Source organism: Balaenoptera borealis (genome assembly GCF_965194805.1).
Source record: "Balaenoptera borealis genome assembly, chromosome: 5".
NCBI lineage: Eukaryota > Metazoa > Chordata > Mammalia > Artiodactyla > Balaenopteridae > Balaenoptera > Balaenoptera borealis.
In genome coordinates, this window is record NC_138862.1 from 3,574,207 (window position 1) to 3,602,039 (window position 27,833).

A 27,833-nucleotide genomic window follows, 5' to 3' on the forward strand; every position below is an offset into this window, starting at 1 on the left:
AGTCACTGCCAGGTAGGGTTACCCAGAGGCCCGTGATCAAGCCATTTGCGCGATGATTGAGTCGACAAGGCTGAGTGCCTCGGTGGAAATATTTCCCGGTTGGACTATCCTGTTGGCAGCCTGCTTACCATCACGCTTGCTTTTATAATGAGAAAGGAAATTGTTTCTGCTTTTAATGATGGCGGCTCCAGAAATGGTGAGTGAAGTGGGCGGGGTGGGGGGGGGACGGGGTGGTGGAGGGGAGAGAAGCCGCTTCTAAAAGATGACTTCTCAACATTTCTGGATGTGAAACCTCCCAACCACGACCTGCTGGGAAGGGATTCCCTTACCTAGGTTCCCTGTTTCAGAAAGCATTTTGCTGTTGATTCTTATTCTTGTTCTAAAGCTAGGCTGTGGAATTTGCCACAGGCTGATAGTGAGCAGCAGTTACGAGCAAGAATCAAGGTAAAAAATGCTGAATGTGAATTATTAGTTTCCTAAGCTATTCTTCAAAGCTACTCTTGCAATGGAAATGAAATAAACGTTTTTAGCGCATAACTCTTGCTTAGATTTTCCCATGACCACGTGAAACAGCATGAAGACAGAGATTGTTTTAAGTGGCTTAATAGTTCCCTTTTGAATTTCAAACATTACAAGTAAATGGAGAGAAAATAACAATGGGTGATCTAAGTATCCATGTTTATATGACTGCTGGAATGTCTAGGTTTTAGCGATTTGCAGAAGCAGCTTCCTGGGGTGCTCATGCCTGATTCCTCGGAGAGTGAGCTGGAATTTAGTTGGGAACATTTGGACTGTTTCCTTGCTCCCTCTGCCACTCTTCTGAGTTATTGGAAATGACTTCCAAAGGCTTCTGACCTGTCCGGCATCGCGATAGGTGGAATTCTCTTGGAGGAAACAGATCCCCCGTGTAGCTTTTGGGTGAGCCTGCAGTCCCCAGCCACTCCTCCCTTTGCGAGGTAAGGGGGGCACTGGGCACCCAGAGGGCGAGGATACTTTCATCCTTAATTAGGTCAAGCTTGTGCGAGCCAGGAAAAGGTTGTGTTTACGGGAAGCTCCAAATACTGTGGGTGAGCGTCCCTTCCTTGGTGCTATCTGCATTTTGGGGGCACGGACATTATGTGAGTATCCAGACTTCTTATAGTATGGAAGGTGTATCACCTGCACAGGCAAAGGGTCAAGTTTAAGTGGGACAAAAGAGAGAAGGAAAGTGTTTGAAAGTAATTTATCTTCTGAAAAATAATGGTAACTAACTTCTAAATGGTAAAAGGGCATATCTCTAGAGACATGCTATTCAATTGATTTGAAAATTGGTTGAACAAATAATGGGAAAGTCATACGTTTGGCAGAATTACATTCGTAGTTTCGCTCACTCTAGACGTTTCTCTGTTATCTGCTGTGGCTCAGAAAAAAAAAAAAGCATTCTCCCTGGACAAATAGTTTTGATTTATTGGCACTGAATGCTCTTTATGTGGATTGTCAGATTTCAAAGATTTCACACGACAAAGATTCGTTGGATGCTAAAACTATACATAGGGAAGCAAACGCTCTCTATTCTTTCCTGCGAAGGACGTGGAGGTGGAGCCTGGTCTCCGAGGTCCTGAAATAGTCACCATGGGGGAAAATGACCCACCTGCTGCCGAAGCCCCCTTCTCCTTCAGGTCGCTTTTCGGCCTTGACGATTTGAAAATAAGTCCTGTTGCACCAGGTAGGTGGCACCAGGTATCATTTCTGCCCCACCTCCCCTCCCCCATAGAGATGATCGATGTGGCTGAGTGTTCCCCTGGAGAAATGTCTCCCCAGGAGCCCTCACACCCACAGGCCGCTTCCTCGTGTTTGCAGAATCCTGGAGAGAAGGGGCGTTAGGGGGGCCATCACTTTGTTCAGCCTCTTGCCAACTCCCTGGAGATAGGTGCTGGAATTCTCTGGATGGAGGTTTTCAGAAATCGAGGCTCCAGCTGCCCCTGGGAGTTAGGGGTCAGATCCTGGCCAGGAAATCTCTGAGCCCTCCAGGAATTCCTGACAATCAGTGGTCCCCAGCCCCTCCAGAAAACTTAAAATAAGCTGGTTGCCCTAACGGTATCAGATGCCTAGATTAAAATTCAACAGCAGGTGACTGAGTTGCTCCTAGCAACTAAAGGAAGGAAAGCTGGTTTTGGAAATGGGTCATAAATGCTTGGAGAAATGGCGGACTCCTTCATGCCTGGATAGGATCTTTTTGGCAAAGACCCTATCAGGACTTGTCACAGGAAGCTGTGGCTCCCTGGTCCCGGCTGCAGTCAGGAAGACTGAGCCCAGGGGCTGGGCAGAGGGACATTTGGGGCCCCTGGCTAGGGTTCCAGAAAGCACGGCATGGGGGCCGCACTAACGATTCCTTTTAAACCACCTTGACAACTGATGTGGACCGATGGGAGGTGGGAGAAGAGGTTTCAAGTAAGGGAAAAGATACACAATTTACAAATGCTTTTCAAAAGTTAGCATCAGTGGAAATGAAAGAAAAAACACCCTGCAGTTACCTAATCACCCAAACTTAGCTAGTTTTTACATCTTCTTTATTCTCTCCGTGTCCTTGCCCATAAGTATACACTCACAGGCAGTGCAGATGCAGACAGGCGTTTTTCCATGTGCTTTTTCGTTTTTTAAATGCCCTTTTTTATAGGGTCAGGTAGGTGTGTAATTTACATAGCCATTTTTGTCATCATTTGACGTATAATTATTTCTAATATTTTATAATATAAATCATAACACGAATAACACTATACATATTCTTTTCTGCTAATTTTTGATCATTTCGTCATCATTAATTCCTAGTCATGGGAAGGAATAAAAACTTCTTTAAACTTTTCTTTTTAAATAAACCAATGCATTGTTTATGATAGAAATTTAGAAAATACAGTTAATCAAAGTTTATTTAAGATGACCCACAATTTTACTCTTACTCAGAGATAAACCTATTAGCACTTTATTATTTATTTCTTGCCTTTTTCCTATCAACATATCTGTATTTCTCTTTGGAAGTGAAATAGGAAGGTAGACCCCAGAGATATTTTGGGTTTGGTTCCAGACCACTGCAATAAGCAAATATTGCAATAAAATGATTCACACTAATTTTTTTAGTTTCCCCATACATATAAAAGTCATTTATTCAACAGCATAGTCTATTCAGTGTGCAATAGCCTTATGCCCCAAAACAATGTACATACCCTAATTAAAAAATTAAGTTTTAACTTAGTTAAACAATTAACTTCATTGCTAAAAAATGCTAGCCTTTATCTGACTACACAGTGTTGCTACAAACCTTCAATTTACGAAAACTGCAATATCAGCAAAGCGTGATAAAATGAGGTCTGCCTGTACTATTTGTATGATTTTGAAGCTTTTTTTTTTTAACTTAAAAATATCATGTTCATCTTTCCATGACATTAAATAATTAAATAGCCTTTAAGGGTTGGCAAACTATGGCCCCTGGGCCAAATCTGGCCCACTGTCTCTTTTTATAAATAAAGTTTTATTGGAACACAGACATACCCATTTATTCACATTTTGTCTGGCTGCTTTCAGGCCATAGCTGCAGAGTTGAGAAGTTGTGACAGGGACCACTTATGGCCCATAAAGTTTAAAACATTTACTATCGGGTCCTTCACAGAAAAACGTTGCCGACCCCTCTCCTCTACCATTTTAGATATTTCTATACCATTTGTTATTTCACCATCTCCCTTTTGTTGGTCCCTTAGGCTGTTTCCATATGTCCGTGCATCAATATCATCAAGGTCACTCCTTTAAGTGTCCTTTACATAGAGATTTGTGTACATCTATGATGACTTTTTAGGATAAATTCCTAGAAGTGGAATTAATAGGTCAAAAATTCTATCCATTTTTTAGCTTTTTGGTACATATTTCCAATTTGACTGTCAAAAAGTTTACACAATTTATACTCTTATTGACTGTTAAGTGGATATCCATTTCCTTTCACTTTGGACTGCAGTGGGAATAGTAGTAGTAGTTGTAATAATAACACATTGCAAAGGTGATATGTAATTATGTCTAATTTGTGGTGTTTTTTTCGTTTCTGGAGGGGTTGAAGGTTTTTTGTGTGTGTGCTTGTTTATCATTTGCATTCCTTCTTTGAAGAGATGCTATACCTTTTGCTTTTTATTCCAAGCAAGCCCTCAAAGACAGGGCAAGGAGGAGGGGGTCCACGGTGGGACCACAGGGCACGCGGCCGAGGAGCCGTAAAGTGGCAAATGTGAGCTGATACAAAGGTGCTAACTGAAGGACAATCTTTGGATCTACAACTGGGGCTCACTTCCTAAATCTCACTCTTAGGATACAGAACAGCTAGAATGATGAGAAGTCATTCTGGCTTTCCTGCTGAGTTTTAAAGTGTGACTGGAGAGCCGGCATCTCAGTAGGGAGAGTGACTGATTGGGGCAGGCTTCCGGAGGCGGGGGAGGTGGAGGGGAGGGGTCCACTTTGCTGACTCTAAATTGGTCATCCTGAAAGGAACTGGTCTCTGGCCTTGAGATAAAACCACGTTCATTATCCCGAAACCATCCATCCATCCATCCATCCGTCCATTCCTTCAATCTAATAAAATTTACTGAGGACTGTGGAATGGCCAGTGCTGTTCTAGGTGTTGAGAGTGCAGCCTGGAACAAGCCGCCGGCTCCTCCATCCAAGGCTAAACAAGGACCGTGCGGATGGTCCCTCCGCCCCGCTCCACACTCACGGCACAGAGTCTGATGTGAATCTCCTATCCCCCCATTCTTCCCTTTCTGCTCCTGCTTTTTCCTTCTTTACTCTTTTCTCCTTTTCCTCCCATTTCATCACTTTCTTTTTTTCCATTTTTGTTTTCCAATTCACTTCTGTTTTGGGCAACCGGGAAGGGTACTGACCATTTTATAATCGCAGTCTTTATAGCCAGAGGATGAAGTTGTGGGTTTCCAACGACAGACAGGGAGCCTCTTTTTGGCTCTTCCATGGGAGACTCTCGGCCCAACATCTCCAAGAGCAGGAGAAGAGAGGCCAAGGCAGTCTCCGTCCTGTGTCGTCATGTGAGGCCTGGAAAGCTTCCTCCCCTTCCTACATTCTAACCTTCCTAATTATAATGGAAAACAATTTCAGCATAGATGTATTTTCAGGACTGATGAGATAATTTGCATGAAATGGCCTGTTCTCCTGAGAGTTAACGTTGCCAGTGGAAATCCTCCTGTTGTCCAGAGAGGCTTGCACTTTTGGGTATCTTAAGCTCTTCAGATCTTCTTTTCTACCAAATCAGCCTCGTTCTATAGGCAAGAACTGGGAAGGGTCTGGGGCTTTACCCTACTTGCAAGCTAACAAGTCAGCCTGCCCCAGTCCCACGGATGCTGGCAGAAGACACAGCCCTCCCGTCAGACACGTGTACACACAGCACAGGTGACACGAGCATCCTATTGGAGTAGGTCACGCTCGCCCGCCAAGTCCCTCGGCAGCAATGTGGAGCAGCCCAGGTGCACGCTGTACACACAGTGGGTCTGCATCACAGCTGAGGAACCCTGAGCTGAGGGAATCCACATCTTTTATAATGGGCTTCAAACAGACCCGCACAAGCTTTGTCCTAAAGGAAGAGGTGGTATTTATTAAGCCAGACAGTAAATAATAACCTGTCCCTTGCTCTGGAGAAAGACACTATCTCTGTCTTCTAAGGCTGTTTGCTCTGCCAGCATCCTCCAAGAGATGGTCTGTAATAAAGGCCTTCGGTGTCTATGCCCAGGACTGGTGGAGAATGACCTGAACATCATCTGGTGACCCTCTCAGAGATCCCAGCTCTCTCTCTCCTGAAAGCACCCTGTTTGGGTTTTACATGTTGCCTTCCTCTGTAGGAAAACATCCTTGGGAGTTGGGGTTCTACCTCCCCTCCGTATTAGTTTCCTAGGGCCACCAAAACATCACAAACTCGGTGGCCTAAAACAGCAGAAATCTATTGTCTCTGGAGACTGGAAGTCTGAGACTAAGTTGATGGCAAGGACTTGCTCCCTCTGACACCTGCAGCGGAATCCTTCCTTGCCTCATCTTAGATGTTGGGGTTTGCTGATAATCATGGGTTCCTTGGCTTATAGATGAATCACCCCAATCTCTGCCTTCATCTTCACATGGTCTTCTGCCCATGTCTCTTCACATCATCTTCCCTCTGTGTGTGTCCGTCTCTGTGTCTGAATTTCCCCTTTTTATAAGGACACCAGTCATTTTAGATTAAGGCCCACATTAATGACCTTGATTTAACTTGATCACCTCTGTAAAGACTCTATTTCCAAATAAGATGATATTTTGAGTTCTGAGGGTTTGAACATAAACATGTCTCTTGGGGGACACAATTCAACCCATCACACCATCCCCTAACCGAGGACGGATGGAGCTGGGCTGGTGTTGGGGAGCTTGGGGCTCAACTTTTAGAGAATGTGCCCCCAGGTGGGCGGCCATTTCTCTAAGTCAACTCTCTTTGGGCTGGAACATTCTCTGCACTGAGGGCAGGGGGGATGAATAGCTAAGTTTTGTCTTATTTCATTCAGATTCGCTGTTCCATGGCCTTTTGCTCTCCCCGCTTTTTGGTTTCTAGATGCCGACGCGGTAGCTGCCCAGATCCTGTCTCTGCTGCCACTGAAGTTCTTTCCCATCATTGTCATCGGGATAATTGCATTGATATTAGCGCTGGCCATTGGTCTGGGCAGTGAGTACGATCCATTATTTAGTAGGTTCTCAAATACCTGTTCAGGCGTTTAGACTTTCACGGGCTCCCCCCTCACACCAACCTGGGCCCGCCACACAGCCCTAATTACCAAGGCAAACAACCTCTGGGTTTGCTGATTTGAGCTTTATTTGCCTGCAGGATTGTGAAGCCGACCTGGGCCCCAGCGGGGGCCTTTGGCTGTGCTGGAAGTTTTGTCACCAAGGAGCCTGCCCAGTTAAAAGTGGCCAAAGGCAGCTGATGAAACTGAACCCACAGGCAGGAGGGGGTGGGAGCTGGTGGAGGAGACAAGGAGGCCATTCATGCCACGCCAAGCTGGGTTTCAAATAAGGTGCAAGTGGCTTTTGAGAAAGAGAGTCATTTGAATGGTCTCTGATAGGGAACAATTTCGCATTTACTCTTCAAATAGGTGGATCTCAGATCAGTTTAACTCTCCACGTGCTCGGCTTTGGGGTCCACAGTTCCCTCACTTCTCGCCCAGGGTCAGAGAAGACAGGAGGTAGATTGGGGGCCAGGGGTCCTCACTCAGGGCTCCTTGCTCAGCCGGCTTAGCCAGTCGGCCACAGCCATGCACTTTCTCTCTGGACCTTGAGCCACCGGAGTCTAAATTCATCTTGAGTTGTGGCTTGAGGTCACTTAGGGAAACACGGTGGGGTGCAGCTGCCCCACCCACTGGAATCTGGAACAGAAACTGGGCTGAGGGAAACAGGCTGCTGGCAGTGGTGCCGTTTCAACGCAGCTTTCATGACGCTTGGGCAAGCTCAAGGCTGCGTGGCAGGTGTACGGTTGTCAGTGCTGCGCACTGAAGCAGCCCTTCCTCGATCCCCTCCCTCCTTTCCTCAGTCCACTTTGACTGCTCCGGGAAGTACAGGTGTCGTTCGTCTTTTAAGTGTATTGAGCTGACGGCTCGATGCGACGGAGTGTCAGACTGCAAAGACGGGGAAGATGAGTACCGATGTGGTAAGGTCATGCCTTTTCACTGCAGAAGCAGGAGGACGTCAGTACAACCCGACCCTGACCTTCCCCATCTGAGAAATGGGTCCAAGGCTATGCCTTTGTTAAGTCATGGGATCCAACTGGCATTCACCCCAGGAGACCCTGGGCTGGGTATTAAGGGGGGGCCCTTACATGGAGCTAAAATTGGGTTGGGGAGACTCCGTAAGCAAGCAGAAGAGAACTCCAAGAGAGCTCAGGGGTCCAGACGATAAGAACTGTGGCTGCCCTGCGTGGGTGGGGCACTGACCAGGGGCAGGTCAGACTCAGCACGGGAGGGTCTAGGCTGGCTGCAGAGAAACTCTGCCGGGTCTCAGGGTCCCTCAGGCCACTAACGACCTGTCTTCCTGTGCATTGGCCAGTCCGCGTGAGCGGTCAGAACGCCGCGCTCCAGGTGTTCACGGCTGCCACCTGGAGGACCGTGTGCTCTGAGGACTGGAAGAGTCACCACGCTACCGTTGCCTGTGCCCAGCTGGGGTTTCCAAGGTAATTCAAAGAGTGCCCAGCAGTGGGCAGGACATGAGCAGTGATCACGACAAGGGCAGACAGCTGCCGTTTAGCTGGGCACGCACAAGGCACCTCGACATCCCCATGGCAACCCCACGATGCCTGACATCCCAGGTGCGCAAACCAAGGTCCCAACACGCTAAGTGACTTGCTCAAGGTCACATGGGACCTAGAGTGTTTGGGGGTGTCTCAGGCCAGGACCCTAGATGCAAATATTCAATAAAGAGCTTCAGAGCTGAGGACTGAGCCCCCAGTTCCTCAGGCCACAGCTTTTGGGCGGCTTCCCGACACCACCCAGCTTGGTCCCACTTCCCAAGGAGCCCCAGAGAGCCAAGTTCGAAAAGTCAGCAATTTAGTGAATGTTCAGTTATTCAAAACAGTTGATTAGCAACAGGTGGAAGAAAGAAACAGGTGGAAGAAAGAACTATTGCAGTGGAATCTCCACGTTTCAGCGTTCTGTGTTGCCTATGTGACTTTTTGCACTGGGGCGACACATTTTGGCCCTGAAGCGGCCCCTTCCTTCGGGCCCCTGGCAGCTGCCATCTTCCTTGGGTGCCCAGGACTGCACTCCTGCTCCTCTTTGTTCCGGATTCTTGGAATTCAAAACCAGCAAGCTCTGAGTACCCACACTCTCCTCAGGAAGTGGGCATCCCTGTTTGCGCCCAAGGAAACGGGCGTTAAAACCTCCACGCTCTGAGCCCAGGGAGCCCTGACTCGCAAATCTGATGCATCATATTCTCAACTCTTTTCTCCAAAGCCAGTGAAACCCACCCTCCAGCCTGTATCCCTGAGATCTGCCTCCTTCTCACCCGTGACAACCTGGATTCAGAAATCAGCTGCACTTCAAGCCCAATGACAACAGCAAAAGCACCCACACAATTGCCTTCAGGAACTATGTAGACTTGACTCCTCATAGGCAAGGAGGAAGTTTACACACCACACACACACAGACCACATCACACACCACAAGCACACACACACCACAGACACACCACACACCATGCACACACATCACATCACACACACACCAATTACACAGACCCACACGCAAACCCCACCACCACGGCTCACAGCTGAAAGCTTCCCTTGGGCATTTCTCCTCCATAGGAGGTAGTTCCTTGGACTCACTAGGGGGCGTCCCTTCTTCTTCCCGTCTGCCTCCCCTGCTTCTCCCTCCTGGACCACCTCCCCGCCCTGAATCCTTGGCCTCCCCTCTGTCCTGCAGAAGGACCCAGCGGCCCCTCTCTCCTCCCCCAACCCTTCCCGGCAGTACTCAGGCATCGCTGCACCCCAGCCGTCTGCTGAGATGGTCCTTCCTTGCTCCGTTTCAGGGCAAGTCTGGAGGATGCAATTTTCCAGTCTGTCCCCTCAACATTGTCCATTTTCTTCCCTCTAAACTTGCTCTGTTCTTCCCTGTTTCTTCAGTTCTAAGGTTTACTTCTGTATCCTTTCTCGTTTATTCTTCCTATTTGTCTCTTGAAAGCCCTCCTTTGATCCCCTCTGCTCTGCAGCATCCTGTGTCAGAGGTCTGTGATAAAGAAAAAAAGATAGACTGGCAACTCAGATTGCCTGGGTCCAAATCCCAGCACACGTACAGCCCCGTCACATGACCGAGGCCTCAAAAATAAGGCGAATAATAGCACCAGCTTTAAAGGGTCGCTGTGAGGTTCAAGTGATCTTGGGGCTTCGAAGCCAGCCTGGACCACAGGGACGCCCTAGAAGAGTCTGTGGTCCTGGTTGCTGTTACCACTGAGGCTTTGACAACTTATGGGGCTCCAGGTGCAGCCTTCGGGGTCCCTTTGCATCACCCCCACCGCCCCACTGGTAGCCCAACCCACCTGTATCAGGATCTCCGTCTCGGTATCAGCTGGCTCTTTCATCTGGTGCCTGACGTATCAGTAGGTTGAGCAATACCTGGGGAGGCTGGGAGGGTCATTGCTGCTGCCTGGATTACATTTTTCTCAAAACTCAAACCTGGCTGGACTTTGTATACCACGTAGACTGCCCGCGCCACCCCCCAGCGTTTACAATCACCTGATGAAATCACGCTTGATAAGCTGGTGAGTTCGCCAGTGAAGCAAGCCAGCGACTGTCTTTTGTTCATTCCACGACCTCCCATCTCATAACTCTTTGAATGCCTGATTTGAAAAATATTATGCCCTCTTTTCCATCATTCTCCAGACCTGTCTCCTGACCCTTTAAACACTGGCTTGTCCTGGTGCCCCTGAATCTCTCCATCTAGGTGCTCATGTCTCTGTAAAAGGAGCCCCGCCAGCTCTGGGCAGCCTGGGAAAGTCCTTCATCCCCCCCACCCCCAGCCTATCGTACCTGGGGCACTCAGCACCCCCACTTTGGTGCTCACCTGAAAACACTCCACCCAATTCTGTGTTCTGTTCCCTCTGAGGCTTGCTTCAGGCCAAGCAAAGTTCAGTTCAGCTGAATGCATCAAGGAGTGTCCACCCAGCTACGTCAGGAAGTGGTTCTCCCTCTCATGTGGCTGGAGCCCACGGTGGGTGGATGGGCTGTGGGGAGAGGGCCGCCCCAGACTATTCCAGGTCTGGAATACCTTGCTAAGTTGGCAGAAGGAAGCCATTGATGGTTTGGGGGCTTAAAATGACTCCCCTCCCAGTATGATACCTGTATCATTGTGACTTGAGCCCAGGTAGATTTGCTGCAGAGTGAATTCCACACATCGGGTCTGCGTTTCCATTGTGTTTGCAGCTATGTGAGTTCGGACACGCTCAGAGTGGATTCACTCGAGGAGCAGTTCCGAGAGGACTTCGTTTCCATCAATCACCTCTTGCCAGATGACAAAGTGACCGCTTTACACCACTCGGTGTACGTGAGGTAAGCGGCCAGGTGGTGCTGTGTCCACTTATGTCCAGTCATCCGCCGGACTTGTGCATGAGGTTGTGTTCTCCAAGGGCAAGGTGCGGGTTTGGCCACTTTGGTTAGATGGGTGGACGCACCAGGCTGGGGTACAAGGACTTAATCCCGAACCAGGCAAATACAGCCCAACAGAGAGAGGGAGGAAGGACGGTAAAGGGGTCCCGTGATGCGTGTGTCGTAAATGCAACATTGCACACTGCACACAGTGGGCGCTGCTGATGTGTTTGGAGAAAGGAAGGGAGGGAGGGAGGAGAAAAAATATTAGAAGGAAAGAAATTAAGAAAGAAACGTATCCTTCTTTACTTACAAAGTACTTTAATGTTCACCATTTGTATTACATGTTTCCCCAAAGAAGTCATAAGGAAGGTAAAACGAGGTACCCTTAAGTGACAGTCAGGTACCTGAAGCTTACAGGGGTCACCTGTCTGGTGCACGGAGGTACGTCAGGCTTTCTGAACCCATGTTCGATATGCTCTTCCTGACTCCTTGGACCAAACCCCAACAGGAGTGCTCTCTCTGCTCCAGGAAACAACTGCCTGTCTGCTTATTGTGTAACTGACAATCGCTCCTAACCCACATGCAATCTGCAGGGACGGCCCCTCTCTTGGGCCCTAAAACCTCAGTCTGGTGACACTAGCTTTTTCTTGCATGATCATGTGACAGGACTGGGGCTCTAAAGGCAGGAAAGTTACAAAGGGATCCCAGGGTGGATTGTACATGAGCACCCACCCACGCAGGGGAGGGTGTGTGTCATTTCCCAGGCAATCACATCTCAGCTCTGGAGGTGGGGGAGAAGTCTTCTTGGACATGTGTGTGTCCCAGGCTGAAAGGACTTTGTGGCAGGAGAGCCTGCCACGCCATCCGATGGACACTGTGTCCAGCAGGGGCCGGTGAAGAACATCGGGGTAAAACTGGCATGCAAATGACACAAGTGTATATTTATATAATATAGCTCATTATGCATCTCTTATCATTAGCTATACAAAGCCTAGAAATACTCAACACCTGCTCACACACACCATACCTCACTGTAGTCACGTGTTTTATAATGACTTGTGTGACCTCACTCTCGTGGTGTTTTTTCTTTATAAACTAAAATTGTAATCTGTATTCAAGAGCAGGGGAGTAAAGTTTATTTTTCTTTTACCCCAAGATTTAAGTTAAAAAAAAAAGTGTTCAGTTCACAGGCCTCGGGTATTTATCATTAAGCGCACTCTTTTTCCACTTTAGGGAGGGATGCGCCTCGGGTCACGTGGTTACCTTGAAGTGCTCAGGTGAGAGTTACAGAAGCGCAGAGAGAATTGGAAGGAAGCCCTGGCTCACAGCCTCCTGTCCCCCCTCCCCGCTCCTCGGACCGCTCTGCTGGCAGCCCCTTCCTCCCAGGGGCCAGGTGGGAACTCTGTGACCCCCATCTGCCAGGTGGGTGAAGAGAGCCCTGGGCGACTTCTCAGCAGCAGACAGGACCACGGCGCACGGTGTCCTGTCCTTCCGTGGTGGCTCCAATAGCCTGACTCTCTGTCACCTTCTCTTCCCCGCCCCTCCTGCCAGAAAAGTGTGCCCGGGCTGCTTAGGGCCTGCCCCCAGCCTGGGCAGACACCCAGGCAAGGGGTTGCCATACCTGGCTCTGTGTCCTGATGGGCTTTTCCCACTGCACCCCTAACGCACCCTGCTTGTCCCACGCCGCAGGTGACCTGCCCCCCCATCCCTCACCCTGTGCTCCCACCAAAGCTCCCGCCCCTGACCTTCCCTCTCCCTCTGCAGTCTGCGGTCTGAGGACGGGCTCCAGCCCGCGCATCGTGGGTGGCAACGTGTCCTTGCTGGCGCAGTGGCCCTGGCAGGCCAGCCTGCAGTTCCAGGGCTACCACCTGTGCGGAGGGTCCGTCATCACCCCCGTGTGGGTCGTCACTGCTGCCCACTGTGTTTATGAGTGAGTTCTCCTGACCTCCTTGCGGGGGGTCCTCATCTTCTGCAGACCCCCATCCCAGTCCGGGCCATGTTGGGACAGGGCTAATTTGGGTGGTCTACAGCAGGGCAGGTCCAGAAAGCAGGAAAACAGACCGGATGGTCACAAAGTAATGTCCACGTGGCGGGACACCTTCCTTCTTCGCTGTGGATCCAGCTCCATCAGCTGGGTGACACTGGTGATCCCGGGCTCATTTTAAGGACCTCTGGCCTGCAGCTCTTACAGAAAAGAGAGAAAGAAGAGGGGCTTCCCTGGTGGCACAGTGGTTTACATCCTGCCTGCTAATGCAGGGAACATGGGTTCGAGCCCTGGTCTGGGAGGATCCCACGTGCCGCGGAGCAACTGGGCCCGTGAGCCACAATTGCTGAGCCTGCGCGTCTGGAGCCTGTGCTCCGCAACAAGAGAGGCCACGATAATGAGAGGCCCGCGCACCGCGATGAAGAGGGGCCCCGGCTCGCAGCAACTGGAGTAAGCCCTCGCACAGAAGCGAAGAACCAACACAGCCAAAAATAAATAAATTAATTAAAAAAAAAAAAAAAAGAGAGAGAGAAAGAAGAGGAAGGAAGCTCTCGCAGGAGGGAACCCAGCAATGTAAAGGCCCTAGGCCTCCCCATAGCTCATCACAGTGGACCATGCTGTGGCCGAGAGGGAGAGGGATGGTGCAGGGTAGGCAGGGGTCTCCCCAGAGCCACCCCCCCTTGAGTCTCTCTCAAGGGGTGTGGCGTGGAAGAAAACCACAGAAAATACTTCCAAACACAGTGGCAATTGTCCCCGTTATTTCCACCTCCTTCTATTTCGGTTTCTGGTGGAGAACAGACCCTGATGGACCCTCACAGGGAGCAAAGTTCAGCTCACTTCTCAAATGCCCAGAGGTGCAAAGAGCAAGGCCTGTCTAGGAAATGCATAGGGTGGTCTGTGCTTCTGCAGGGCTTGGTGGGGGGGGACGTCTGCTGGCATCTCCTTGGCACTGGCTCTCGGGACATCTGAGGGGTCTGTGGGTTAACGTGCTTGGGGCTTTCTCATTTTAGTCTCTACCTCCCCAAGTCATGGACCATCCAGGTGGGCCTCGTTTCCCTGCTGGACAGTCCAGCCCCTTCCCATCTGGTGGAAAAAATCATCTACCACAGCAAATACAAGCCAAAGAGGTTGGGCAATGACATCGCCCTCATGAAGCTGGCCAGGCCTGTCACTTTCAACGGTACGTCTGGGTCTCTGTCATTTTGTTGCTATCCTTTGTTTCAAGAGAATTTGAATTGCTTGTTGAAGCATGTTGATGAAGGCTGCCTTACAATCTCTGCCAGATAATTCCAATATGTGATTAATTTCCGTGTTGGCCTCAGTTGACCGTCTCTTTGCATTAAAGTTGTGATTTTCCTGGTTCTTGGTATGATAAGAAATTTTCAATCACATTCTGGACATTTGGGCCATCGTGTTAGGAGACATACATCTTCAATTTTAGCAGACGGTCACCCTGTTCAGGTTCACTATGCAGGTCCTGGCCTGCTTTTGTGGGCTGTGGTTCTGATGATTATTTGATTTCAGAGCCTTTGTGGTTCTACTTTGGTCAACTTGGTTTGGCTGGGGCCACTGGGGCCCTCACTTGTGCTACTTTCTTTCTGCTGGTGCCACCTGGAGATTAAAGGGACTTCCCCAGGCCAGACCACCTGGTGCCTGTGGGTGGTAGAAGGGGGTCTCAGGCCCATGGGAACAAAGAGCTTTTTCTTGTTTCGTGCTTATTGTGGTGAGGTCCCCACCTACCTGCCTGGTGTCTCTACCTTGGCTGAGAAAGAGAGGGCCTCCCAGGCCAGCCAGCTGGTTGTGGTGGAATCTTCCCTGCAGGCCTTTCTTTACAAGTTAGAAGACACTGGGAATCTCCAGCTCCTGGAAATACTCAGAAACGTTCTCTCCCAGCCAGCTGCTGAGTTCAGAGGCTCTGTTTCTCCACAGAAATGTCAAGTCCTGACTCCCGGAGGTTTCAAAAACACCAGAAAAGCCACACAGGACAGAACTTTCCAAGATGTTGCAGATGCAACAAAGCATATGAGCCTACTGCTAAATAAGTAAAAGCCCCCTTCTGCTTCCCAAGGATTAGAGCAGCTCAGAGAGCAGCAGAGTATAATAAACAAGGCCCCTTGTTGGAGCAGAATCCTGGCTCAGGACCAGCAGCAGGTTGGACCTGGCAGAATCAAGAGGGTGTTTATCACACAGCACACAGAATTCTCTACACATCACACCTGGAAACAAATATTTCTAGAGAAACAAAGAGAAATTGTAAAGGTGGTGTTTGTTTGTTAATTATGATTAATGACCCTTGGTTATAAAAAAGGAGGTGCTAACACTTGCACTTGGACAAAAATTAAAATGAGTGCCTTTATCCCTTCTCTACCTTTCCATTATTGTCCTACCCCAAAAGCTTAGCATGTCTCAGAATGCAGTCATGTGAAGGCCCCGTGACAGTCTTTGGTGGAGGGCTTACGTGACACAGCCCACATGGGCAGGCAGGCTCGTCGCCTCCAGATGTGTCAGGAGGGGTGGGAACATTCACGCGGTGTTGGTCCATAAAGCAGCGTGCCCATGGTCTAGAACAAGAGCAGGCAGACTATGGCCCATAGGCTGACTCGGACCCTTTGCCTACTTTTGTAAATAAAGTTTTATTGGCCCACGGCCTGGCCCATTTGTTCACCACTGCCCGTGGCTGCTTTCATGCTACTGTGGCAGAGGTGAGGGTTGAAACAGAGACCACGTGGCCTGCCAAGCCTAAAATATAAACTGTTTGGCCTTTTATAGAAAATATGCTGACCCCTGGTCTAGACTCCCTCATGTTGCCACGGTCTAGGGTTGTTTTAAAGTTTCAGGGCTCTGGTGGGCGAGGGGTCCCTGCTCTGAGCAAATAGCTTCCAAACGACCAGGGACCTGGCCTTTCTCTGGGAGCCGGCTTGAGCTGCCGGAGCGGTAGGCATTGAGAAGACGGTTTTCTCAGACCACAGCTGCCACGGGCTTGAAAGCTCTTGTTTCCTCTCCAGACATGATCCAGCCAGTCTGTCTGCCCAACTCCGAAGAGCACTTTCCTGATGGGAAAATATGCTGGACGTCAGGCTGGGGGGCCACAGAGGATGGAGGTCAGTGTTCTGAAATCAAGATTCTGAGTCCAGGGTGCCTAGAACCGAAAGGGCTGTGGGCCTGCTCCCCAGGGTCCCAGTGCAATGTCCCCGCCCACGTGTCCCGGTCGGGGTGTAGCGCAGACCCCCAGCCGGCCACTGAGACATGAGAGGAATGGGAGGCGGGTGTGCCCTGTGGTGAGCCTGTAAGACATGAAGGTCACAGTTTACAAGCAGGTGAAGTTAGAGGGTGTCGATCCGTTCGGGTGGGGGGCGAGGCTGACCCGCCGCAGATGTGTTAGTTTCTTGTCGCTGCTGTAACAAATGACCCCAAATTTAGTGGCTTAAAGCAACGCACGTGTATTACCCTACAGTTACGGGGGTCGGAAGTCATAAATCAGTGTGTCAGCGGGGCTGCCATCCTCCCGGAGGCTCTGGGGGAGGATCCGTTCCCACGTGTTCCAGCCTCCAGGGCCCCTGCATCTCGTGCTTCTGCCCTCACCTCCGCCTTCACGCCAGCAGCACAGCATCTTCCAATCTCTCTCCCCTCTGACCTCTGCTTCTTCTATCATCACATCTCCTTTTCTGACCCTTTGAAGGACCCTTGTGATTACACTTAAGGTCCACCCAGAGAGCCCGACATCGTGTCCCCATCTCAAGGTCTTATCACATCTGCAAAGTCCCTTTTGGGAGGTGACACGGTCCCTGGTTCCAGGGGTTGGGATGTAGATGCCTTTGGGAGTACAAGTTTCTGCTGACCACCCCCAGGTTCCACCCCAAAGCTGTGAGTGGGACCTTCGCGTGCCTCAGTTTCCCTGCTGTCACCTGGGTTATTTTGGGAACTAAACAGACTGGTGTGGGTCAAGTGCTTGGCCCAGGACAGGCTCTGGCGGGGCGGGGGGGGTCCCTGTTGGCTACAGTTGCCCCCCTCCTCCCACATTGGTGACCTTAGGGAAGTGAGTGGCCCTAACATGAAGCAGCGGGGTCCCCCAGCCCAATCCCCAGGGGGCAGAGCTCTAAGGCCGTCCACCTCCAGGCTTCCCTGCCCCCACGCAGGCCCCCTGAGTTCCCGGTGGGGGCCCCCCGCACCACACGGTCCACCCCCTGCTCTGACCCAGGCGATGCCTCCCCGGTCCTCAACCATGCGGCTGTGCCTCTGATCTCCAACAAGATCTGCAACCACAGGGACGTGTACGGTGGCATCATCTCCCCCTCCATGCTCTGTGCAGGCTACCTGAAAGGCGGTGTGGACAGCTGCCAGGTAGGGGCCCCCGGTGACCTCTGGGGGCCACGCTGCGGACAAGGCGAGGTTCTGCTGTGGCGACCCAGCCTGCGGGAGAGGCCACCACCAGCACGTCCCTGTGACTGACTGGAAAGCAAATTTACAGGGCGTGGGAAGAAGTTTGCTCAGGATATCAGCGTTTACCCAGCGCTCCCCTCTGCCTGGGTGCTGGGCAGTGGGAGGGGTCTCGGAGTTTGCAAAGGGAACAGAGGGGCAGAGGGCAGGTGGGAACCAGTGCATCCAGTCTGCAAAGCTACAGTGGGCGAGACTCCAGCACCGCCTGGTCCAGCCAAAGCCCCTGGCCGGGCAGACCCTCCCTCTGCTCCCCCAGCTGCCTTGACCTTCGTGGGTTCAGGGTCCCAAGATGTGGCAGGGAGACGGCTGGAGGGGGACCGTCCCCAAAGGATAAGGACCCCACTATTAGGAGTGCACGTCAGTTCCAGAAGGGCTGGGGGGTGAATGCAGAGCCATCTTCGTGCTGTATTTTGTGCTACAGTGAAGGGGGTGATCCTGCCACCAGGACAAGGGACACACCATGGCAGTGCCTGTTGTGTGCTCTTTGCTCTTTCCTTGTCATCTAGGGAGACAGCGGGGGGCCCCTGGTGTGTCAAGAGAGGAGGGTGTGGAAGTTGGTGGGAGCCACGAGCTTTGGCATTGGCTGCGCCGAGGTGAACAAGCCCGGAGTCTACACCCGCATCACCTCCTTCCTGGACTGGATTCACGAGCAGATGGAGGTGGGTGCAGCGCTCCCCCTGCCCTGGAGGCTCGTGCTGGTGCCCGTCAGTCACTCCACCTCTAGCCTCCCTTCCGTGGGACCCCAGTCCTGCTGTCCGGAGCCAGGAAGTGACCGATTAGTTATCGATTTGTCAAGCAGTGACTCTGTGCTCCTGGGTGTCAGGCTGAGCATGGCTAATCCCACAGACAAGGCCCTGGCGGGGTGGGCATGGCGGGTGGGCACACACAGGGCGAGTGTTGCCTGGACGTGAAGGAAACGTGCTTCCACCAACTGGGGAAAGGAGGAGGGGCAGCCGAGGAAGAGCCCTGGGGGATGGGAACCAGTCAGGTGGGCACGTGTGGGTGTGGAGACAGGTTGGGGATGGTCTGGACTGGAGGCCCCCAATGCCCACTGGGGAGTTTGGACCTTGCCAGGAGCCAGGGTGGGATGGAGAGTCTCCAATCAGGAGGGGTCTGGGCGGTTCTGTGCCTTGCGGGGGCCTCCCTGTGGGCGGTCGGGGGTGGTGCTGGAGGAGGGAGAAGGGTCAGTGAGGCTGGCTTGGCAGGACCAGGGTGGGCAGTGGGAGCCCTGGTGATGGCGGGAGGAAGAATGGGACCCCCAGGGACAAGGAATGCCCCAGCCTACTCCAGGCCCCAGCGCAATGGCTTGGAGGACAGGGGGAGACACCCACCTAGGGAGCAGGAGCCTGGACAGCCCGGCCTTCCACCCCATGGGCGCGTAGCAAATGTTTGCGGACCTGATCACGGGCTCTGAGTCCCATGTCAGGCCTTGGACCAATTTCAAAGAACTTTTTTTTTTTTTTGGTGTATTTTGTTGCTGTTGTTTTTGTTGGGTTTTTTTGAGGCAAAATTTACACAGAGTGAAACTGACCATTCTAAAGTGAAAATCTGGGGGCATTTAGCTCATTCACGATGTTGGGCTGCTGCCGTCTCTACCTAGTTTCAGAATATTTTCATTTCCTGGAAATAAGACTTCATTAAGCAGTCACTCCCTGTTCCCTGTCCCCCGGCCTCCAGGGACCAGTAATCTGCTTTCTGTCCTGGTAGATCAAGACCTTTAAAATGCTCCTTTTAATTTAAAGCAATTGGCTAAGAAGGACCAAACTCCTCAAGTGCCTTGGTGTTAATTTCCACTTTTTCCTCCTTGAATATTTGCCTTAAATCAGGAGCTACGAGCAGGGCTGAGGCCCCAAGACTGGCACTGGGCCTGGCTGGAATTCCAGCCCTGCTGTCGTATAGCTGTGTGTCCTCTGCAGGTACAGAGTGCCAGCCCATTGCAGGGCAAGGCTAGGAGATAGGCCTGCCGGGGACTTCTGCTGGGGCCCATTTTGCTGTTAGCTGACCGCCTGGCCCAGCGCTGAGGGCTGTGCAATGCTCTTCAGCACAAAATTCAGCCCAAATCCCTCACCCCCTCAGAAAACAGACGCTTGAAAGAGCAGCCTCCGTGCCGCAGTGGCTGCAGACAGCCCGTGAGCAGGACTGAGAGGGGTGAGGGTCATGTGGGCCGGGGTGGGGGGTATCACGTGGGCACAGGGAGTGCAGGACCCTCCGCACTCGCCCAGGGAGCCTCGGAGGTGCAGCTCCACGACGCTGCTCGCAGGGTCAGAGGGTCCATGTGACCAGGCTTGCTGCAGGGGTAGGTTGAAGAAGCCCGGCCCAGTCCTGAGCTGTTGGGCAGGACCAGATTCCCAAATCAGTCTGGGAGGTTCTGACCGAGGAGTTCTGACATCTCAGCCCATTTCCCCCCAGCACCGCCCTGGCTGTTGGACCCTAGGACCATCCCCATATCAGAGGTGAGGGGACCCACATAAGCCCCCTGCCGAGGCTAATGAGGGCAGAGCGTGAGTCCAACCAGCTCCGTGAGCCCAGCCCCGCACCCTGCAAAGCCCAGTGATGGATCTCCAAGCCGGGGTGCAGACACTCCCCCTGGCTGCTCACTTTAGCGTTGAGGGTCCAGAGGGTCTGATCGGACGCCCTGGCAATTCCGATGCAGGAGTCTCCAGGGCACACTCTGAGGACGTGGGAGGATTTTAGAAAGGGCTCCTCCTCCTCTCAGAGCTCGAGAAGCAGGCTCTTCTGGATAGGTGGACGGCTCACCTGAGGCCTGGGAGAGCATCTCAGCCACGGCAGCCTCTGGCATCTGAAGGCCTGTGTGAGTCATGCCTCTCTTCAAATGTCTCCGGGACGACCCAGAAGAGGCTTCCCTCCCATGAGAGTTTTCCAGCGGGCCTGCATTTTTAGTTGTTTCTTTTGAACATTGATGTGAGGGCCTTCCAATAGCTCTCACATCTCGAGGGGAATCACCCCATTTTTTAGCTGATGCTAAAGTTTGCTGCATCACCTTCATTTTCATCCAGTAGTTTTCTCTCTCTGCTGGGAGCTTAAAACAAAATTGTTGCAACTCAAAGAGAGACACAGGAACACTGATACTAAGAGCTGGAAACGATGGAAAGGTCTCAGGTTGTTGACGGAGACGGCGGGGGTGTGGCAGGTTGGACGTGTGGCACAGGGAAGGGGAGCTATTTCACACTTACCTGGGATCCGCATGGAGCAGAGGCCAACTTTGTCCCCATCAATCATGAACTGCTGAAGCTCCACTCAGGGTAAAATCAGGTGCTCACTCCATCTTAATATTGGAGAGATGGCTTGAAGCGCTGAAAAAGATAATGCCTATGTTTCCATTTCTAGAGGGACCTGAAAACTTGAAGAGAAAGAGGCAGGTTACCACCTTGAGTTCCTGCCAGGATGGAGACATCCCTGTCCTTCCATGGATTCTAACAGCAGAGCCAAAAGAAGGAGCATCTTTTCGTTCCTCTACATCTAGAGCAATTTTCTTCTATCACCTCTAACAAGCCAGAGGGGCATTGGACTAAAAGGACCCCGAACCTCCTTTCTGATCTTCACTAAGAACAGAAGCAGGAATGCCTCCGAAGTGCTACATTTTCCTTGTCCATCTGGTTTCCTCCCCTGCAAAGCAATCTACACATTAGCCCCTCAACAAAGACACGGCAGCCTGGACCTGCAGGAGTGTGGTCAGTGTAGATGCATCTGTCTGCACCTTTCTATCCGGGCACCAGAACCTAACCAATTTTCTACCAGGATCTCCTTTGACATGTGGGAACTTAAGATTATAGTTTGAGGTTTATTTCTAGTATTTTTTGTAGGCTTTGGTGCTTGATGTATCATTGTCCCTTGCTTCCAGAGGACGTACCCTTTCTTAGCGCATTCATCACTCCGAGCTTGTCTGAATGAATCCTGACTGCTCGTATAAGCTTAATTCAAGAGGCTCAATTAATTTGATCTCTTCTATATCCATCGTGGGTTTTGTATTTTCTGTTAGAACAGGTTTCTTGGCAGATCAGAATTATCTGCTATTACATCACAGCACTCAGAAGCAGAGTAAGAAAAGAAAGTACTAAGTCAAGACCACCTAAACCTCACACAACGGTACTGAGGCAGACTAGACAGTCTCAAGTCATCAAGAGGCCAGAGGCTTCCCTACCTCTCCGTATGGGCCCATTAATCTCCCACGTAGCTGCAGGATTAGAGACCCCTCCTGGTACCCACACACCTTCTGCAGTCCGCATAACACACTCATAACAGAGGAAGGTTACTTGGTAAGTAATCACTGTCCAGTGGTGCTTTATCACAAACGACTTCATCAGAATATGAATCCGTTGCTTTGCCTTGAGGTAACAGTGGGAAAGATGGGTGAGTTTCAAAGGGATCAGAGATGGGTCCAGGTACCTGGGGAAGGGCCGGCTCCAGGGAGCCTCCATGTGTGAGAAGGGGATGGGGAAGATAGGGAGGGAGAGCTAAGGGCAAACTTTATTTGGATGCACCTCACTGTATCATAGTCACTGCACAGATCTCTGTACATGTCAGAAAGGGACAAGACCATTTTTATTTTAAGTGTTTCTGCCCAGCTCTCTTTGAAAGCAGTGGTAGCTCACCAAAGCATCTTGAGAAAGAGGAACAAAGCTTGGAGGTATCACTTTCCTGATATCAAACTATCCTACAAAATTTCAGTCATCAAAACAGTATGGTACTGGCACAAAAACAGACACACAGATTAATGGAACAGGATAGGGAGCCCAGAAATAAACCCACACTTATATAGGCAATTAATCTACACCAAAGGAGGCAAGAATATACAATGGAGGAAAAGACAACCTCTTCAGCTACATGCAAAAGAATGAAACTGGCCTACTTTGCTACACCATACACAAAAATAAACTCAACATGGATTAAAGACTTAAATTAAGACCTGAAACCACAAAATTTGTAGAAGAAAACATAGGCAGTAAACTCTTTGACATTGGTATTAGTATTATTTTTCGGATCTGTCTCCTCAGGCAAGGGCAAGAAAAGCAAAAATAAACAAATAGGACTATATCATACTAAAAAACATTTTGCACAGTGAACGAAACCATCAACAAAATGAAAAGTCTGCCTACTGAATGGGAGAAGATATTTGCAAATGATATATCCAATAAGGGGTTAATATCCAAAATATATAAAGAACTCATACAACTCAATAGCCAAAAACCAAACAATCCAATTTTAAAAGTGGGCAGAGGACCTGAATAGACATTTTTTCCAAAGAAGACATAGAGATGGTGGACGACACATGAAAAGATGTTCAACATCAATAATCACCAGGAAAATGCAAATCAAAACCATCATGAGGTATTACCTCACACCTGTCAGAATGGCTATTATCAAAAAGAACACAAATAACAAATGTTGGTGAAGGTGTGGAGAAAAGGGAACCCTTGTGCACTGTTGGTGGGAATGTAAATTGGTGCAGCCACTATGGAAAACAGTGTGGAGGTTCCTCAAAAAATTAAAAATAGAACTACCATTTGATCCAGCAATTCTGCTTCTGGGTATTTACCCAAAGAAAACAAAAACACTAATTGGAAAAATTATATGCACTCCTGTGTTCATTGCAGCATTGTTTACAATAGCCAAGATATGGAAGCAACTTATGTGTCCATCAACAGATGAATGGGTAAAGAAGATGTGTATATATACAATGGAATATTATTCAGCCATAAAAAAGAATGGAATCTTGCCATTTGTGACAACATGGATGGACCTTGAGGATATTATGCTAAGTAAAATAAGTCAGACAGAGAAAGACAAACACAAAAAATGAAAGAAATATTTCACTTATATGTGGAATCTAAAAAACAAAACAAATGAGCAAACATAACAAAACAGAAAAAGACTCATAAATACAGAGAACACATGGGTGGTTGCCAGAGGGGAGGGGGGTGAGGGTTGGGTGAAATGGGTGAAGGAGATTAACGTGTACAAACTTCCAGTTGTAAAATAAATAAGGCATGGGGATGTAACATACAGCACAAATATAGTCAATAATACAGTAATAAGTTTGTATGGGAACAGATGGTAACTAGACCTATCCCAGTGATTGTTTCATAATATATTTAAATGTCGAATCACTCTGTTGTACACCTGAAACTAACATAATATTGTACCTCTGCTATACTTCAATAAAAAAAAAAAAATGTTCTGTAGGAAAAAAGAATGAGAAATCATCCAGTTCTTCAGATTTCAGTCTATAATGGTATCATGGCACATAATCATTTGTTAGTTTAAATAAACCTGTATAACTTCACTAAATTTACCCTGTTATACATAAAATAATACTCCAACTTAAAAAAAAAAAGAAAGTAGTTGTAACTCAGGTACTGAAGATCCAAGTTGTGAAAAGTTGAAAGATTTCATATGTGATAATCTCAGTTTTGAAAACTTGACTTTGGGGTCACCGGAAATGCGCTTTAGCCTGTTGTGGTTTCCTTCTGCTATTTTGTTGGGAAAGACTTGCTGTCTTACATCTTTCAAAAGGTCCTGGGTAATGCTAATGGTGGGGAGTTACTCGGTGTGTGCCGGGTCCTGACCCTGTTCTAAACCTGTTCCCTACGCTTACTTGCTTCATCGTTAACAGCACCCCTATGACACAGGGTTTACCACTAGTCCCAGTGGCAGATGAGGAAACCGACTTGTGAAAGTGACGAGATTTTCCCAAGACCACACATCGGGCCAGTGGGGCACAGCATACCAGCAGGAATTAAAGCAATTAACTAATTGCAAAGCTACATTCTTTCACATTTGAGTCCAAAGGGACTTTGTGCCACCAGTTTGAACCCATTTGAGATGTAGTAGTGATTCAAAGTCGTGATCGACTTTGTCCTCTAGAAATGTTTGGTTCCCATGGAGACGTTTGCTGGCTTAAGGTTCTCGAGTAAAGCGGTTTGCCATCTTGTTCCTTTTCTCCTGTGGGTACAACAACTTGACACCTACCTCACACCTGGCAGCCAAGCCAGAGCAGGAGCCGGGAGAGAAGGCCATGGCTGGAGCACCCCTAACCTGCGGCCCAGCCACAGCCGGAGGAACACACCATAGATGAGGTGGGCTGCCTCCCCTGACGGCTCAGACCTGAAGAAGCAGCTGTGGGGCATCCGTGTGCCGAGGTAGTAAATGAGGGAGCCCCACCTGCGCCCAGACGTCCAGGACAGTGTCTGGGAAATAGCTCCTCTCCCTCTCTCTCTCTTTCTCTGTCTCTTTCTCTCTCCCTCTCCTTCTGGTACTTTAGTATTTGATATGGCTGTATTTAAATATGTTTATAAGAATTGCAGAAGACCTAACAATATTATAGAAAGCTTGGAAACAGAGTATTAAAAATTGGTCTGGGGCTTCCCTGGTGGCGCAGTGGTTAAGAATCCACCTGCCAATGCAGGGGACACAGGTTCGATCCCTGGTCTAGGAAAATCCCACATACCGCGGAGCAACTAAGCCCGTGCACCACAAGTACTGAAGCCCATGCGCCTAGAGCCCGTGCTCCACAACAAGAGAAGCCACCGCAATGAGAAGCCCGCGCACTGCAACAAAGAGTAGCCCACGCTCGCCGCAACTAGAGAAAGCCCACGTGCAGCAGCGAAGACCCAACACAGCCAAAAATAAATAAATAAAATAAATAAATTTATTAAAAAAATAAAAATTGGTCAACAACTTGAATACTGTAATTGGCCACAAAATCTGTCAGTTGCCTCCCTCTTCTAATAGGAGGGCTTCTGGCCGGGAGCTGAGGAATCTGCTGAAGTCTGTCTCCTCCAATTCTCACCTGGAGAGACCACCTGGGCTGTGCAGGAAGATGCCAGGGAGGTCTGGCTGCGGATCCCCTGCCCTGTCACCCTGTCCCACAGCCCAGCCTGGGAGCCACTGCTCGTGGAAGACGTTCCAGGTGTGGGCGCAGCTGTACTGGTCTCAATGTCCAAAGGCTTCTCTGTGAGAATTTCCCAACAGCAACAGTGGGGCTGGGATACTTGTGGAGGAGCCAAGCCCTGATCTAACGAGCAGGTGCATTTTCCGATGGCCTGGCCACCAGCACCGGGGTGGCAAAGGACGTGCCAGTGGTGACCAAGAAGAATCCAGTTTCTGCTGCAGAATCGTAAACAACACTGGCTTCCAATCAATTAATTTAGACTATTTACTCACTGGGCCACGTTTTCCCCACAGTGTGAAAAAGCCTGGCTGGCTTGTTGAGTCTCAGTGACTTGCGACACAACGTCCTCTGTGTCTGGCCCAGCTCCGCACCAAGAACTGTGGCCTGTCCCACCTGCTTGGGAGCAACTTCTGGAGACTGGCTGCCTTCTGGTTCATGTGCCTCTTCTGGGTTCCTAAATGGTCTGTATGGACCTGTAGAGAAAGGTCATTCGTTGGGCTCCTGTAGCACTTGGGGTATTTGTGTGTGTGTGTGTGTGTGTGTGTACACAGAGATGGTAGCACACTTATATGGCAACAAACTCACTTGTTTCTGAACCTGTGTCTCATGTAGGCTGAGGCTCCCGAGGATGGGCTGTGTTTTATTCACCTGCACATCCCAACATCCAGCCCAGGACCCAGAAGCTGCTCATGGACACGAGTGGAGTGACCGAATGATGACTATGAAATAAATGCACCACCTCCATGGACTATACCTGAATGCCATTGTTTCATAAACCAGCACATATTATGTATGGAAGTAGGTGGAAATCAACCTAACGATAACATTTATAATTTAAAATTATGACGTATTTTTAAAAAACATCCATATTTCTCCTCTTAAAAGTACAAAATAACTGCCTGATGTGTGAAAACCAAATCCTGCTACATGTCTACACTGTATTCTGGTCTGCCGTAGAGTGATCAAAATTCTGTAAAAAATTATGACTCAGAGTCTAGTTCACAGAAAAATGGTCAAAGTGATATCACTAAGGGGTGAGAAATGGCAAAAGAGAGAATTTATTTTAAGAATGAAAAGAGAACAATAGTGATGGCCTTTAAAATCCATCCACTAAGCACTGATATCATATTTTCAGAGTTGGGGAAATGGACTCTTAAGACATAATTTTTATATCAAGGTTTTTTTTTTGCTTTTTTCTTTTACTGTTTTCCCCTTTCTTTCCTTTTCATCTTAGGTACAAACTAGAAGCTTCCACTTCTAGTGGAAGCTTCTTTGCTGGGGTCAGAGCGGCGAGGGAGGTTTGCAGGAAGAGCTGGGGTCTACTGTCTGCCCCACACGTGCCTTGGCCTCTTGCCGACATCCCTCCTCTCCAGGAGCGGCTGGTGTGGGGATGCAGCTGCCACATCTGCACGATTCCCTGTATTCTCTCCTCAGGCCTCGGGGGTGGGGGAGAGGCCCGGCCTCAGGCAGGAGGCTCCCAGGTTGGTACATTAAAATGTGTATAATATCACTGGTTCCCAGCACAGTATTAAAACTCAGTGCTCATTTCCTGCAGACCCCGGAGGACAAGGCAATGAAAGGGAAGGGATGGAGCGGGGGACCGTCCCTGGGTCCAGACAGCTGCTTGTTTATCACACCCGCCCTCAGAGAACTTCAGGGGAAACCTAGGAGCTTCGCAGGCCTGGCCACCAGGGGGGGGCTCTGGGGAGGGCATCCACTCCCACCCCTTCCGCCTGGTCACTGGAAAATTCCAGATTCTCTCCCAGGTCCCGGACGGACAGCTGTTTGCTGGGCCTGTGACGTTGGGGCCACAGCTCACCTTCCTCCTGGCTTGTGAGAGGGCTGCCTGCTGCCAGGCCAGAGCCAGAGCTTGCTCCTGTCCCCAGCCCCGGGGTGCCCACTGTGACTCAGTGATGGCCACAGGGCAGGACGGATGCCAGACGGGCAGCAGGGCCCAGGGCGAGATTCCAGAGTCTGTACCCATTTCAACCAGAGCAGGAGTCAGGCCTTCAGCTGTGAAATTGTGAGGACACCCCTGCAGTCCCCAGCTTCCCTGAGGCTGAGGCCAGAGTGCCTCCATGGGCCTTTGTAGGGGGGGTGCTGTTATCTTCTGGGTGCAGTCACGTCCGGGAGGGGTGGGGGGCTGGGGTTTCCGTTTAACCGCTTTCCCATCACCAACCACACAGAGGGCTGCTGAGAAAAGGAACCATGAAAATGATTTTTAAAGTTATGTTTGGTTTATGGAGCCCAAAGAACTATGATTTCAGAAACATTCTTATCGGGCTAATATATATGTTTTTTAACATCTTTATTGGAGTATAACTGCTTTACAACAGTGTGTTAGTTTCTGCTGTATAACAAAGTGAATCAGCTATACATATACATATATCCCC

At 49.9% G+C, this 27,833-nt stretch overlaps 1 protein-coding gene across 3 annotated transcripts; it reads left to right on the plus strand.

Annotated features, from left to right (window-relative positions):
* The first annotated feature begins 10 nt into the window (after nucleotides 1-10).
* TMPRSS3 (transmembrane serine protease 3) lies at nucleotides 11-25,903 on the plus strand. 3 transcript variants are annotated; one of them, XM_082392880.1, is made up of 13 exons: nucleotides 11-196; nucleotides 1,567-1,705; nucleotides 6,593-6,703; nucleotides 7,565-7,681; nucleotides 8,077-8,200; nucleotides 10,943-11,068; nucleotides 12,341-12,384; nucleotides 12,872-13,037; nucleotides 14,102-14,271; nucleotides 16,097-16,192; nucleotides 17,290-17,432; nucleotides 18,035-18,187; nucleotides 20,877-24,261. In XM_082392880.1, exons 1-13 carry the CDS (start codon nucleotides 176-178, stop codon nucleotides 20,892-20,894), a joined length of 1,428 nt encoding a protein of 475 aa, XP_082249006.1. In that variant the 5' UTR covers nucleotides 11-175; the 3' UTR covers nucleotides 20,895-24,261. The 3 variants fall into 3 exon arrangements, with proteins under 3 accessions (XP_082249006.1, XP_082249008.1, XP_082249007.1); XM_082392882.1 differs by lacking the exon at nucleotides 11-196 and adding an exon at nucleotides 260-956 and having other exon boundaries at nucleotides 20,877-25,903; XM_082392881.1 differs by lacking the exon at nucleotides 11-196 and adding an exon at nucleotides 1,036-1,118 and having other exon boundaries at nucleotides 20,877-25,903.
* Nucleotides 25,904-27,833: the final 1,930 nt, after the last annotated feature.